Source organism: Rhineura floridana, chromosome 3 (assembly GCF_030035675.1).
Source record: "Rhineura floridana isolate rRhiFlo1 chromosome 3, rRhiFlo1.hap2, whole genome shotgun sequence".
NCBI lineage: Eukaryota > Metazoa > Chordata > Lepidosauria > Squamata > Rhineuridae > Rhineura > Rhineura floridana.
Genome location: NC_084482.1, coordinates 127,207,615 through 127,220,560, shown reverse-complemented (window position 1 = coordinate 127,220,560; position 12,946 = coordinate 127,207,615). Strand labels below are relative to the sequence as shown.

General features: G+C 43.2%; 1 protein-coding gene across 3 annotated transcripts in view; it reads left to right on the top strand.

Moving 5' to 3' along the window:
- Positions 1 to 12,946, top strand: part of MST1 (macrophage stimulating 1) — an 80,494-nt gene extending 67,548 nt beyond the window's left edge. For all 3 annotated transcript variants that reach the window (XM_061617835.1, XM_061617834.1, XM_061617833.1), the window contains exons 16-18: positions 1,649 to 1,755; positions 10,559 to 10,698; positions 11,157 to 12,946. In XM_061617835.1, coding sequence (XP_061473819.1) covers positions 1,649 to 1,755; positions 10,559 to 10,698; positions 11,157 to 11,318 — 409 coding nt within the window. In that variant the 3' untranslated portion in view covers positions 11,319 to 12,946. The remainder of the gene's footprint in view (positions 1 to 1,648; positions 1,756 to 10,558; positions 10,699 to 11,156) is intronic.

The window sequence follows — 12,946 nt, the reverse complement described above, 5'->3', positions numbered from 1 at the left end:
TGCTTCTTTCCTGTGTTACTACTGTTTCTACAGAGAATCTAAACTAGAAAATGTTATTTCCCTCATTATTTCTCCTAGAAATCCATGTCAAATTTATTTTCATTAATTTCAAAGTCTTTTTATTGGTCAATGTCATATGACGGTGAAGACAGCCTTTTGTGTTTCAGATTGGAGGTTATGTTCTATTTCTATTTTGGGTGCATTAACAGTAAAATCTGAAACTGCAGTTTGATGTAAAATCAGACTGATTACAATATCTTGCTACTTAAGCAATGACTGTAGCTGTTGGAAAAAACAAACTTGGCCTGCCCAAGATGCATGTTTTCAGCCTGCTATAATTAAACTACTCCACTTAAGGAAAGGTGGGCATAGTCAATTAAAAACATACAGCACACCTAGAATTTTGCTAGAATATATTTCACCTCCCACTGTTTTATCTTGTGCAAATTGAGACACTTCTGAGGTCTGCTGGAGACTATTCTGCAGAAGTCAATGCCATTATTCCACAATTATGTTTGGAGGTTTTTTTAGTGTAAATTTTGCAAAGTGTTGCTGTACTTCACATATTCATAGAAATAAAAGCAAAAGAAAATGATTTCCTATAGGAAACCACTAAAATTGCAAAGTAAATCAGACTTTAAATGACCATCTGAACTATATCAACTGTCTTAATAATGTTGCTTCCTCCCTGCTAAAACAAGATCAGCACAGCATGTCTTCTTTCTATTATTTGGGCTGATTGCAGGTGTTGCCACCGCTCACCATATGCTCAGAGGCACATGTTACCAAACTCCAAGCAGGAGTTTTTTCAAACCATCGGTATTTTCTTTCAAAATATCAATATTCTGAAATGAAATATCAATATTATAGGAGAGCAGGAAAAATCAGACTGGTAAAAGCAGCTAATAGAGGACAAAGACAGACTCAAATCGATACTGCCTGTTAGGTTGACAGAATGCTTTAGAAGCAGCACCAGCTAATGGATCCATCCTTAGCAGTGGCATGTAAAAATATAAATCCTGGGTGGATGGCAGCTGCATAAAACCAGCTGGCCATGGGCATGACATTGGGACAGTTAGCAATTTGCAGCAATTTGTAGCCCTTGGGCACCAGCCTGCCCTAGATGCGCGGCTCCTGCCTGTTCCACCTATGTCTCTCCTGTCTTCTGCTGTTGCGTGTGCTGCGTACTCACGGCTCCCATCAACCAAGATGGTGGCGGAGGCTTCTCTAAGGGGCTGATGCATCTCCCCGCCATCTTGGTTGATGGCACACATGCGTGGTACGCTATGTATGCGCACATGTCTGCCATCAACCAAGATGGCAGTAGGGGCATCAGCCCCTTAAAGAAGCTTTTGCCACCATCTTGGTTGATGGCAGCCCTGCGGCAACAGCACATGCAGCAGTAGAAGACAGGAGAGAGGTAGGTGGAGAGAGCAAACGGGTAGGCGGCCTGGAAGCTCCATCCCTGCGATCCACAGCAGAGACCCTGCCGCAGATTGTAGAAGGGGAGTGCTACTCTCACACCCTAATGAGGGGCCCTTCAGGGGCCCCTCTGGGCTGCAGGGGCCCTTTGGTGCTGACCCTGCACATGGCCTTGGCTCCCTGATTTGAATGTTAGTGGTTTTATAGCCTTTCTTTTTCTCTGCAGGCCAGCAACTCTGAACCAGCGTGTGGCACTGATCTGTCTTCCGCCTGAGCATTACATTGTGCCTGTAAACACAGATTGTGAGATTGCAGGATGGGGTGACACCAGAGGTACAGTCCAGGAAAAAGGATATTTAGGAAATGATTGGTGGTCGGATTATTTATTTATTTACTGTAGCTATATAAGGCAATCTAATATAATTGTTTGCTGGGTGGCTTACAACATAAAATGCTAGTATCTATCTATCTATCTATCTATCTATCATCTATCTATCTATCATCTATCTATCTATCTTCTATCTATCTTCTATCTATCTATCTTCTATCTATCTATCTTCTATCTATCTATCTTCTATCTATCTATCTTCTATCTATCTATCTTCTATCTATCTATCTTCTATCTATCTATCTATCTATCTATCTATCTATCTATCTATCTATCTATCTATCTATCTATCTATCTATCTATCTATCTATCTATAAATACAATATTATAAAATAACTTTGCAGCATAACAATATTAAAATGGTAATAGAAGCAGATAACTAAGGTACACAACATATAAATAGTGGTTCAGAACACTAAAATCTCAATTTTAAAAAAAGGCTTGGAAATTAAAAACAAACAGCTTCACTTGGTGCTGAAATGACCATAACAAAGGCATCAGGGGAGTCTCTTTGGGAAGGGCAATTCACTACCACTGTCCCTCAAAAGAAAAAACAAAAAACACTGTGCCACCACTGAGAAGACCTTCGCCTTGGAAGTCAGCCATCTCACTTTACTTGGCAGAGTACTTGGAGCCTCTGAAGAAGATCTCAAGGTCAGAGTAAGCAAATGTGGGAGAAGGCAATTATTTCCGGTAACCTGGTCCTAAGCCATTAAGGGCTTTAAAGGTTAAAACTGGCACTTTGAATTGGGCCTGGAAATGGACTGAGCACTAGTGCAGTTGATAAAGTTCTGGAGGAATATGACCGGATTCCTCAGTCCAGTTAGCCCTGTTTTGGACCATCTGCAGTTTCCGGACCATTTTGAAAGACAATCCCACACCCAACACTTTGTAATATGAACAGGCTTATTTATGTATGTATTTATTTATTTATTCGATTTATTAGTTACCCAGCCACTCTGAGCGACGTACAAAGCAAAAACATATAAAACATCAGAACATCAAAGGGCTAAACAATAAAAACTAAACAATAAGGTAGAGGCAACTGAGTTTCAATAATAGGGCTTCTCACCTGCATAGTCCGAAAGGTGTAACTTCAGATGGAAGCTCCTGGTGTAAGTCTTCCCACTCTGGCATAGAAACCAGTGTGGGTGATAGTCCATTTGCAAGATCAAAAGCGGCATTTATTTTTATTTAACAAAATTAGTATAACACATGATTGTAAAAACATTAAGTGGTTTTCAAAAAACATTAAAAATTATCAATAAAACAATTAAAAACAAGTAATTAAAACATTTTTAAAACAATTAAAACAGAACAGACTAAAAAGATTAAAACACACCAACATTTATGTGTCTGGATAGGCTTGCCTAAATAAAAAAGTTTTAACCAGGCACTGAACGGAATACAGTGAAGGCACCTGTCTGATGTCAATAAGCAGGGAGTTCCAAAGAATAGGTGTTGCCACACTAAAAAAAGATCTTGCAAGTGCAGAATGAGTATTATGTGATACCTGTAACAGTGCCTGTTCCACAGATCAAAGTGCTCAAGTGGGCACATATGAGGTAAGGTGGTCCTACAAGTAGACTGGTCCCAAACTATTAAGGGCTTTATATACAAATAGTAACATCTTGAACTTGGCTTGATAACAAATGGGCAACCAGTGCAAATCTCTGAGCAGAGGTGTTATATGCTGGCAGGGTGTCACTGTCAGGACCCTTTCTGTCAGGATCCCACCTCAGGCCACCACCTGCTAGGATCCCGCCTGTGGCTACTGCGTTGTCACGGTCCCATCTCAGGATTCTGGTCTTTAAACAGTTCTCGCACCGGCTCTAGCAAAGATCTCTCAAGATCCCACTGCTAGGCAGCACCACCAGTCACTCCCTGTAAAACAATATTGCCTTGAGACTGTGCCTTAGTCTCCTCCTGGCTTATTGCTACTTTGTGTCTGGGTGCACTTGCAGGCCACAACCCCCCTGTATCTTTGTGCCTATAAAACATACAGCCCTGGGTTGCTCTGGATACCTGATGATGTTACACTATCTCTTCACCACTGCCACCATTGATACAGTTTCCCAACCTTGGTATATGCCCTGCCCACCCTTCTGGTCTGTGTAAACCCAGCCAAGGATCAGGCGTTAGGTAAACCAAGAAATATTTATTTATATACACAGGAATAACAAGATTACTTAAAGGTATAGTTTAACAAGCATATGGTTTCATCAGATGCATTACTCTTTGTGTTACTAGACGTCAATAACCTGCCTCACTACCAGCCTAATCCAATCCAACCCACAAAACCAACCAACAGCCTCCCTCAGAACTCCCACCAACAGAACTCTCAACCAACTATCATCCTCTCATTTATACCTTCAGACACTCAAACGCTCAGCCAATCATAATACAACATTCTCCAGCATTCCAGCCCATGTACTCCCCCTCTCACTCAGTCCACTTACCATATACACTCTAATAAACCCACACTTACCATATTTACAGTCATATATATACAGGGACATCACAGTCACTCCCATCAACAATCTGGCTGCAGCATTCTGCACTAACTGCAGCTTTCCGATCAAGTGCAAGGAAAGCCCCACGTAGAGTGCTTTGCTGTAATCCAGTCATGAAGTCACCAATGCCTGAACTACTGTGGTCAACCTCTCTCAGTCCAGGGACACTTCTACAGTAATTGTGCAGCTGATGAAAGGTACTTCTAGCCACCGAGACTACCTGGGCCTTCAGTGACACAAGCTGTATCCAGAAGCATCCCCCTCCCGGACTTGTGGCCTGGCAGGTACTCACTCTCCCAATTAACCGGAAGCTCTTTCTGATTCCATCAGTTCTCACTTTCTTTCTTTCCTGTCACACCTAGTCTTGGCGCTTGCACTTTTGTTCTCCAGTTGAATAAAAAGGTTTTATGCACACTTTCCCCCCGCCATCTGGCCCTGCCTCACACAACATGGCCCAGCTATGGCAGAGATCTCCACTACCCCGTTTATTTGTATGCCACATTCCCACAAAATTGTGCCCATAGCATATGAAATGAACAGTAAGTATAACAGCTCTAAAAATGTATTAGAAACCACTAGAAATAATCATATCATCAGTAAGTAAACACAATCCCTACAACATTGTATAAAATAATACAAATGTTAAAATTAGGTTAAAAGCTTAAAACTAAACAGGAGAGAGACAACTGCCTAATACCAAAACAAAAAAGTTGTATACAAAACCAGAGCTTGGAAGTAATTAGTTACAAGTAACCAACTACAAGCATACCCCGCATTAACGTACGCAATGGGTCCAGAGCGAGTATGTAAACTGAAAATGTACTTAAAGTGAAGCACCACCTTTTTTTTCACTGTATTGATGCACTGCAATTGTCATATATGGGCATAACTGATGTAAATAACTATAACTAAAATAAACAGAAATAAGAAAAAGGGTTAGCTTACCTTTAATGTCGGCCGGCAGATGTGAAATGGATGAAGGAAAATTTATTGTAGGAAGGATGAAGGAGAGGGCATATCTTCTATTTTGTAAGTCGAGTCATCAAGGGCTAGACGCTTTCTTGCTGGCGATTTGGATGGACTACTTGAAGTAGCAATAATTGTAGGAGTAGGGCTTGGGGCTGATGTCGAAGCTAGAGATGGACTTTCAGTGGATGTTGATGGTCTGGGAGATTGACTGGGTGCTGCTGGCCTTTTGTGAAAGTAGGTGTCTAAGGAGGTTTGAACCGTAGCTCTTTTCTTTTCCCTGTAGATTTCTTTGTAACAGGCATAACCCCCTGAAATGATAGCATTGACTTTGGAACTTCTTTCAAAGTCCCTATCATGTTTTTCAGAAAGAGCCATGGCGTTATCAAGATGACGGAAAGCTTCCAAGAGAATTTTTGAAGTTAGGCCTTCAGGCTGTTCGATGGTCTCATCCTCTTCACGCACATTTTCTTCTTCTCTCTCCTCTTCAAGTTCCAGATCTTCATTGCTGAGGGGCTCAGTATGGGACGCCATAAGCTCAGCAACATCTTCTGGCTCCACTTCCAGCTCTAACTGCCTTGCCATCTCTACAATTTTTTCAGTAACATTAGCTACAGGATCTTCAAAGCCTTCGAAATCATCAACTAACTGTGGGCATAATTTTTTCCCGGCCACTTTCATTGTTGTTTCCTTTATGTAATTCCAAGCATCTCTTATAGTTTTGATGCAATCCAAGATGTTGTAGCTTTTCCAGAATTTCTTTAGGGCAACCAGAATGATCAAGGGGATGGAGCGACTCCCTTACGAGGAAAGGTTGCAGAATTTGGGGCTTTTTAGTTTAGAGAAAAGGCGGGTCAGAGGAGACATGATAGAAGTGTATAAAATTATGTATGGCATTGAGAAAGTGGATAGAGAAAAGTTCTTCTCCCTCTCTCATAATACAAGAACTCGGGGACATTCAAAGAAGCTGAATGTTGGAAGATTCAGGACAGACAAAAGGAAGTACTTCTTTACTCAGCGCATAGTCAAACTATGGAATTTGCTCTCACAAGATGCAGTAATGGCCACCAGCTTGGATGGCTTTAAAAGAAGATTAGACAAATTCATGGAGGACAGGGCTATCAATGGCTACTAGCTATGATGGCTGTGCTCTGCCACCCTAGTCAGAGGCAGCATGCTTCTGAAAACCAGTTGCCGGAAGCCTTGGGAGGGGAGAGTGTTCTTGCACTCGGGTCTTGCTTGCGGGCTTCCCCCAGGCACCTGGTTGGCCACTGTGAGAACAGGATGCTGGACTAGATGGGCCACTGGCCTGATCCAGCAGGCTCTTCTTATGTTCTTATGTTCTTAGGACTTCTTGCCCTGTTCCGTCTTCATTGTCTATTGCTGCAATACACTTACTGAATGTTCTTTTTAAGTAGTTCAACTTGAAGGTGGCTATGACACATTGATCCATGGGCTGCAGTAGTGAGGTGGTATTTGGTGGTAGGAATTCCACTCGAATGTTAGGGTTCAGCTCATCTAATGTTCGAGGGTGGCCAGGAGCATTGTCTACAAGGAGCAAAATTTTGAAAGGGATATTGTTGTCCTTGCAATAGGCTTTCACCTCTGGTACAAAGCAGGTGTCAAACCATTATTCGAAAAGGGCTGCAGTCACCCATGATTTTCTATTAGATCTCCAATGCATTGGAAGTCTAGTTTTAACGTAGTTGTTCAAAGCTCTAGGGTTTTGCCAACGATAAATTAGCATGGGCTTTAGCTTTAAGGTACCAGAAGCATTGCCACATAACAGAAGGGTTATTCTATCTTTAGCTGCCTTGTAGCCTGGCATTGTTTTCTCCTCTCTTGCGATGAAGGTTCTTGCAGGCATCTTTTTCCAGAACAGCCCAGTCTCATCCACATTAAAAATTTGATCCCTGGAGTAGCCTCCGTCTTCAATAATTTTGGCAAGGTCTCCTGGATAGCTTTCTGCAGCCTCAGTATCTGCAGCAGCTGCCTCTCCTAGCACTTTGATGTTATGAAGGTTAGACCTCTTCTTGAACCTATCAAACCATCCACGGCTTGCAACAAATTTGGCATCCTTCACTGCCTCACCTTTCTTAGCCTTCAGGTCATTGAATAGGCTTAAGGCTTTATTTTGAATAATTGCCTGGTTTACAGGAACTTGGGTGTAGTCTGATTTTCTATCCAAACTATTAAGAGTCTCTCCATGTCTGCAACAATGCTATCCCTTTTTCTAATTGTTGTGTTAACTGGCGTAGCACTCATAACTTCTGCAATAATTTTTTCTTTACTCTTCATGACCGTGTTAACTGTACTCTGAGTGAAGCCTAGCCTTCAGCCTATCTCAGCTTGAGAAACACCTTCATCATACAGTTTAATCATTTTAAGCTTCATATCTAAGGTAATAGGTTTACGACTTTTCTTTTTATCTGCCATTATGTACTACTATACTGCCAACCTAAGCTTTGTGCTGACACAAGTTGGTCTTCCCAAAGATGACTGAAAATAGGTCAGACTGTCAACAGAAGCGACACTAGGCTGGCTTTTACAGCTGGGTTGATGGTCTGAATTGGTAGGACTGATTAAGATACTGTGGCCAGCAAGCCTTATATCAGGCAAGTAAGGTAGGCTGTTAGGATTGTGTCTCAGTGAGCAGCTGATGACATGGAAGAGGTTGGGCAGCAGTGCGCTCACAATTCATCTAGCTGCCCTTGGCTTAACTGATCTGATCTCCAAGAAACAAGTCTAATGCAACTTCTTCCAATTTGCTCCAGCATTTATAGGTTACATCGTTAATATTTATTTCCAAGCCTTGCCAAAAACTCTTGTGGATGTTTATTTATTTATTTATTATGAACAGATTTGTATCCTGCCTTTCCTTCCAAAGAAAACCAAGATGGCTAAATTTACAATACCAAATAAAATAATAGAACAAACTTTTTGGCAAATGAAATTATCCAGAGGAATGCAGAGGGCTTGATATACTGTAATCCTTAGAAGTTTGCATAATCTCTCTCTCAACAGAAATGTTCTTTAAAAACAAAAAACAAATCCCATGAACTTCCACCAATACTAAACAGCCAAAATGGGAAGTGGGGTGGACAGGAAAACTTCTTGCAAAAGGCTGCAGATCTGTATTAAATTGTTTTCTAGTTTAATCACAACAACGTAGTATTCACTTAGGCCCAGGCTAATCACAGAGCTAATCACGTTAATGTAAATAAACAGTACTTGACAGCCTTATCTCAAATGAAAATAGTAAAGTTAATCACTCACAAAATCAAAGAGATGCAAAGCGAAACGTGTTTGAAGACAAACTGATTGGGCGATGGTGTCATGCCGTTAAGTGTCCGTTCTTGCGAAGCGAGCTTACGTAAACAGGGGAATGGTGCACTGCTACTGGTAATATGTCCGTACTCGCAAGTGTCCGTAAAGTGAAGGTCCGTATAGTGGGGTATGCCTGTACTTGTAATTCATTACTTTTTTGAGGAATGAGTGGGTAATTCCTTTACATTTTGATTGTAATAGAAGTAGGAGTACTTTTATTACTTTTGTGGAGTAATTGTAATGTTTCCAGCATTACTTTTGGGCATTACTTGGGGGGGGGAAGCAGGGGAAGTCTTCTGCTCCTCTGATTCGTGGATGAAAATCATGTGCCCGAAACTGGGCTTCTGTGCAGTGTCGCTCTTCCCTCATGCTCTGTGGGTGGGTACAGGAACGGCTCCAGGCATGCCGGGGCCCTTGGGCATCAGCTTGCCCTGGCCCCCGGCGTGTGCATGCATGCGCATGCACGCACGCAGCCCTCCCATATTCCCCCACCTACCTGTCTCTTGTCTTTTACCATTGCCCTTAATGAAGATGGCGGCCGCGGTTTCCCTAAGGGGATGACGTCTTCACCGCCATCTTTGTTGATGGCATGCGTGCGTTCTACATGTGCGCATCTCTGCCATCAACTAAGATGGCGGCAGCGACTTCAGTACCTTAGTGAAACCGCAGATGCCATCTTTGTTAAGGGCAATGGTAAAAGACAGGATGGGTAGGTGGGGGGGCGTGGGGGGCCGTGGATCGCAGAAGGGGAGCGGAGGGGTGGCTGAGGGGGCCCCTGTAGCTCCAGGGGCTCTCAGGCCATTGCCCACCTGGCAGCCCTTTAGAACCAGCCCTGGGTGGGTAGGAGAGGAAGAGGGAGGAGGTGGAGAGTGAGACGGGGTGGAGTGGAGAAAACAATTGTTTAACAAAATGGATGGTGGTGGTGAAGAATGGAGTGAAGGGAAAAAGGAGCCGGAGGGCAAGAATATGGATAAAGGAGGAGAAGTAGGCGGCAGCAGAATGGAGATAAAGAACTGCGGAGGTGAAAGATGACAGTGTGTGTGTGTATGTATGTGAATACTGTGTTTGCATTTGGCACACAAAGTGGCCTCCACCACCCTCTCTGGCTACTGTGCTGCATTTGCAGTATTTTAACTTTTTTGCATCTCAGGGGAAAATGTTTGCTTGGGTGAGTGTCCCTTAGTTGGTGGCAGGGCAGGGTTCGGGAGGTGGTTAAGTGAGAGAGATTATGCTTGCTGCCTGAGTGGAGCAGGGGTTGCACTTGGTTTGATATGTAAAGATCTGAGTTGTGGCCTCAGCCTCCCTCCCCACCTCCCTTACCAGCTGAGAGACCACCATTGCTATCTTATGGATAAAAACAATTATTCTACTCCGTCTGTATGTGTGTGTTTATTTTTAATATTGTTTTAGGCTACTTAGATGTGCAGCAGCCAAGGCCAGCATCTTGCAGGTGTTTTTTTAAAAAAGTAATTGAAATGTAATTGTAGTGATTACTTTTGAGGAAAAGTAATCAGTTACTTTCAGAGCAATTGTAACAGTAATTACTATTTTTTGTGCCATATAGTTGTAACTGTAATTTATTACTTTTTTAAAGTAATCTTCCAAGCTCTGTACAAAACACTACCATGTTCCAGATGATAAACCTCTTGATCTGAGACTTACTCTTCAAACATCCAGGAGGCGCAGCCCATCTCTCACCTGGGGTAGTGCAGACTCTCCTAGCCTACCTCTTACCCAGAGGAGTCTCACATCCAATGTTATCTTTGGCTCTCACCCCATGTGGCAGCCAATTAGTTTCCTTCCACACTCCCCCGCCCATCAGCATACATTCTTCCAGGCTGGGGTGCCATAAATAAAGTTTCAGGGGGTGGTGCTCTTGCCCTCATGGTGACTCCCCTCCTAATCATGTAACCCTAAGCTTCTGCTTCTGCTCCCCACACAGGCACTGGTAATGAAAACGTCCTCAATGTGGCCAAGCTGCCAGTCATGAGCAACCAAGAATGCAATGTCGCCCTTCGAGGCCGTGTGAAGGAGAGTGAATTGTGTACAGCACCCCTGCGAGTAGGTGTGGGGGCCTGTGAGGTGAGCAAGGCCGGAATCAGGGGGATTGTTCACAAGAAGCCAGAGGAGGACTTGGAGGGAAAGAGGCACCTGCACAGAGGGAATAGAGAGAGGGAGAGGAAAAGCCTAGAAAGACCAGGATGAGCATCAGGAAACAGTCCTCTGAGAGAAGAACTGCAGGTGGGAATCTGCAAATAAAGGAACTCATGACAGGGAAGACATACACATTTAAGTAAATTCTAGGAATAAGAAAAAAACATCCTGTGTTCCATCCCTGACAGTGTTGCTCTGCTCTTCAGGCACTGGGGATGTGCTTTTCTTGGAACTGACAGTCCGTCTCTTGCACTCGGGTCCTGCTTGCGGGCTCCCCCAGACACCTGGTTGGCCACTGTGAGAACAGGATGCTGGACTAGATGGGCCACTGGCCTGATCCAGCAGGCTCTTCTTATGTTCTTATGTTCTCCACTCCACTCCTGCAGGGTGACTTTGGAGGCCCTTTGGCTTGCTTGACGCATGACTGCTGGGTGTTAGAAGGTGTGATCACCCCGAACCGTGTATGTGCACACAAAGAGAAGCCTGCTACCTTCATCCGCGTCTCCCTCTACGTAGACTGGATCAACAAAGTGATGAAGCTGAGCTGAGCTTGTTGGAGCCAGTGCATCCTGAAGTCCTCCTTCCTTCTCCAAAGACACCAAGAATAGCCCTACCCACCATCAAGCAACGGCTGCCCAGCCTTGGGATGCCAGCTCCTCTAATAAGTAACAATGTTACCAAATGGGAGGACATTTTTCAAGTTAGGCTGTGCATCAAGCAATATTTCTGTCAGTGTGAAAGAATAGTCAAATGGTGATGGTGCTAGAGAAGCCAAAAGCAATATTCAAGCCTTGCCAAAAAATCCTACAATCTTTGAAGGTTGTATAAGCTTAGAAGGTGTGTGGCTGTGACTATTATGAAGGGATCCTGCATTTCTGAATTTGCCACTACACTACTGGAGCCCACTGAGCCACCTACTTTTCCAAATGAAAAATAGGATTTAAGAATAGTATATGATTATCACCAGGGCTCAGACCTGGCAACCAATGCCAAGAAGTGACCTTGAGATTTGTGAAGCAAGAAAGAAACGTACTTGTGAACAGATACAGGCAACTTTGACTGATGAGTAACTACAACAACTGCCCCATCCCACATCTGGGTTTAAGGAGCAAGGCTTCTGAGCCAGAGGGCAGAACCTGTTTAGGCAGCCTTGATCCCTAGATTCCTCATTTTGAATTAAAGCCTCTTTCTTAACGTATTTTATTTCTCTTCAACTGCAGCAACAGGTACACACATGGGAAATGGATGCAGTTTCCACTGTGCTGTGTCATAGATGCATATTTTGCAGTTTCCTTCCCCAACCTGTTGCACTCCAGCCTCCATAAGCCTCGGCCAGCATGGCCAATAGTCAGGGCTGATAGGAGTTGCAGTCCAAAACAGCTGGAGGGCACCAGTGGGGGGAGCCTGCTGTACATAATAGCAAACAAATAATACGTTTTAGATAGAAAATATTGTGTTATCAAAATGTAGGCTCAATGGCTCTCTGTTCAGGAGAAAAGTCTGCCTCCTCCCATGCAGTGAGGTAAGTGAGAGCAGACCATCCAAACAGCCATGGGGGAATCTGCTGTCCATTCATTAGCATCTATTATTAGTTGCCAAGCCAAAGCTCGAGAGAGGCTTTGAATAGTAGGCAGACCGGTTTCTAATATTATTTGAGTGAAAACTGGGAGCAATGCTAGAGCAGATTAAAATATGCTCTATGGCAGATGGACCATCAGCACAGCAAAACTGAAGTGAATTAACAGTCAGTGTACACATGGCCTTATCTAATTTCTTTCATTATACATCCCACTTACCTTGTTAATAATGCTGCTTATTAAGCTATGCATATGAGCCATTCGATGCACATATTCATGACATTAAAAAAATCCTGATTTGCGTGCCCCCCTTCTAGCATTTCAATGTACAGGAGTTGCACCATGGTCTTTTCACATTTGTTGTTGGCAGTTATGGGCAAAAATAGCCTCCCTTCACACAATATCATACAACTTCTAACCTTAAACTCAACATTGCATACAGGAAAAAAATTAAAAAGCTGGCAATGCAGCTCCATTCACATGGTCACTACAGTGACATTGCTCTAGCAAGAATTCTTACGGAAATATAACTGGACAACACTGCTCATTCGTATGGCTTTATGTTCAGTTCCTAACATTAAAACATTCCAATATTTTTA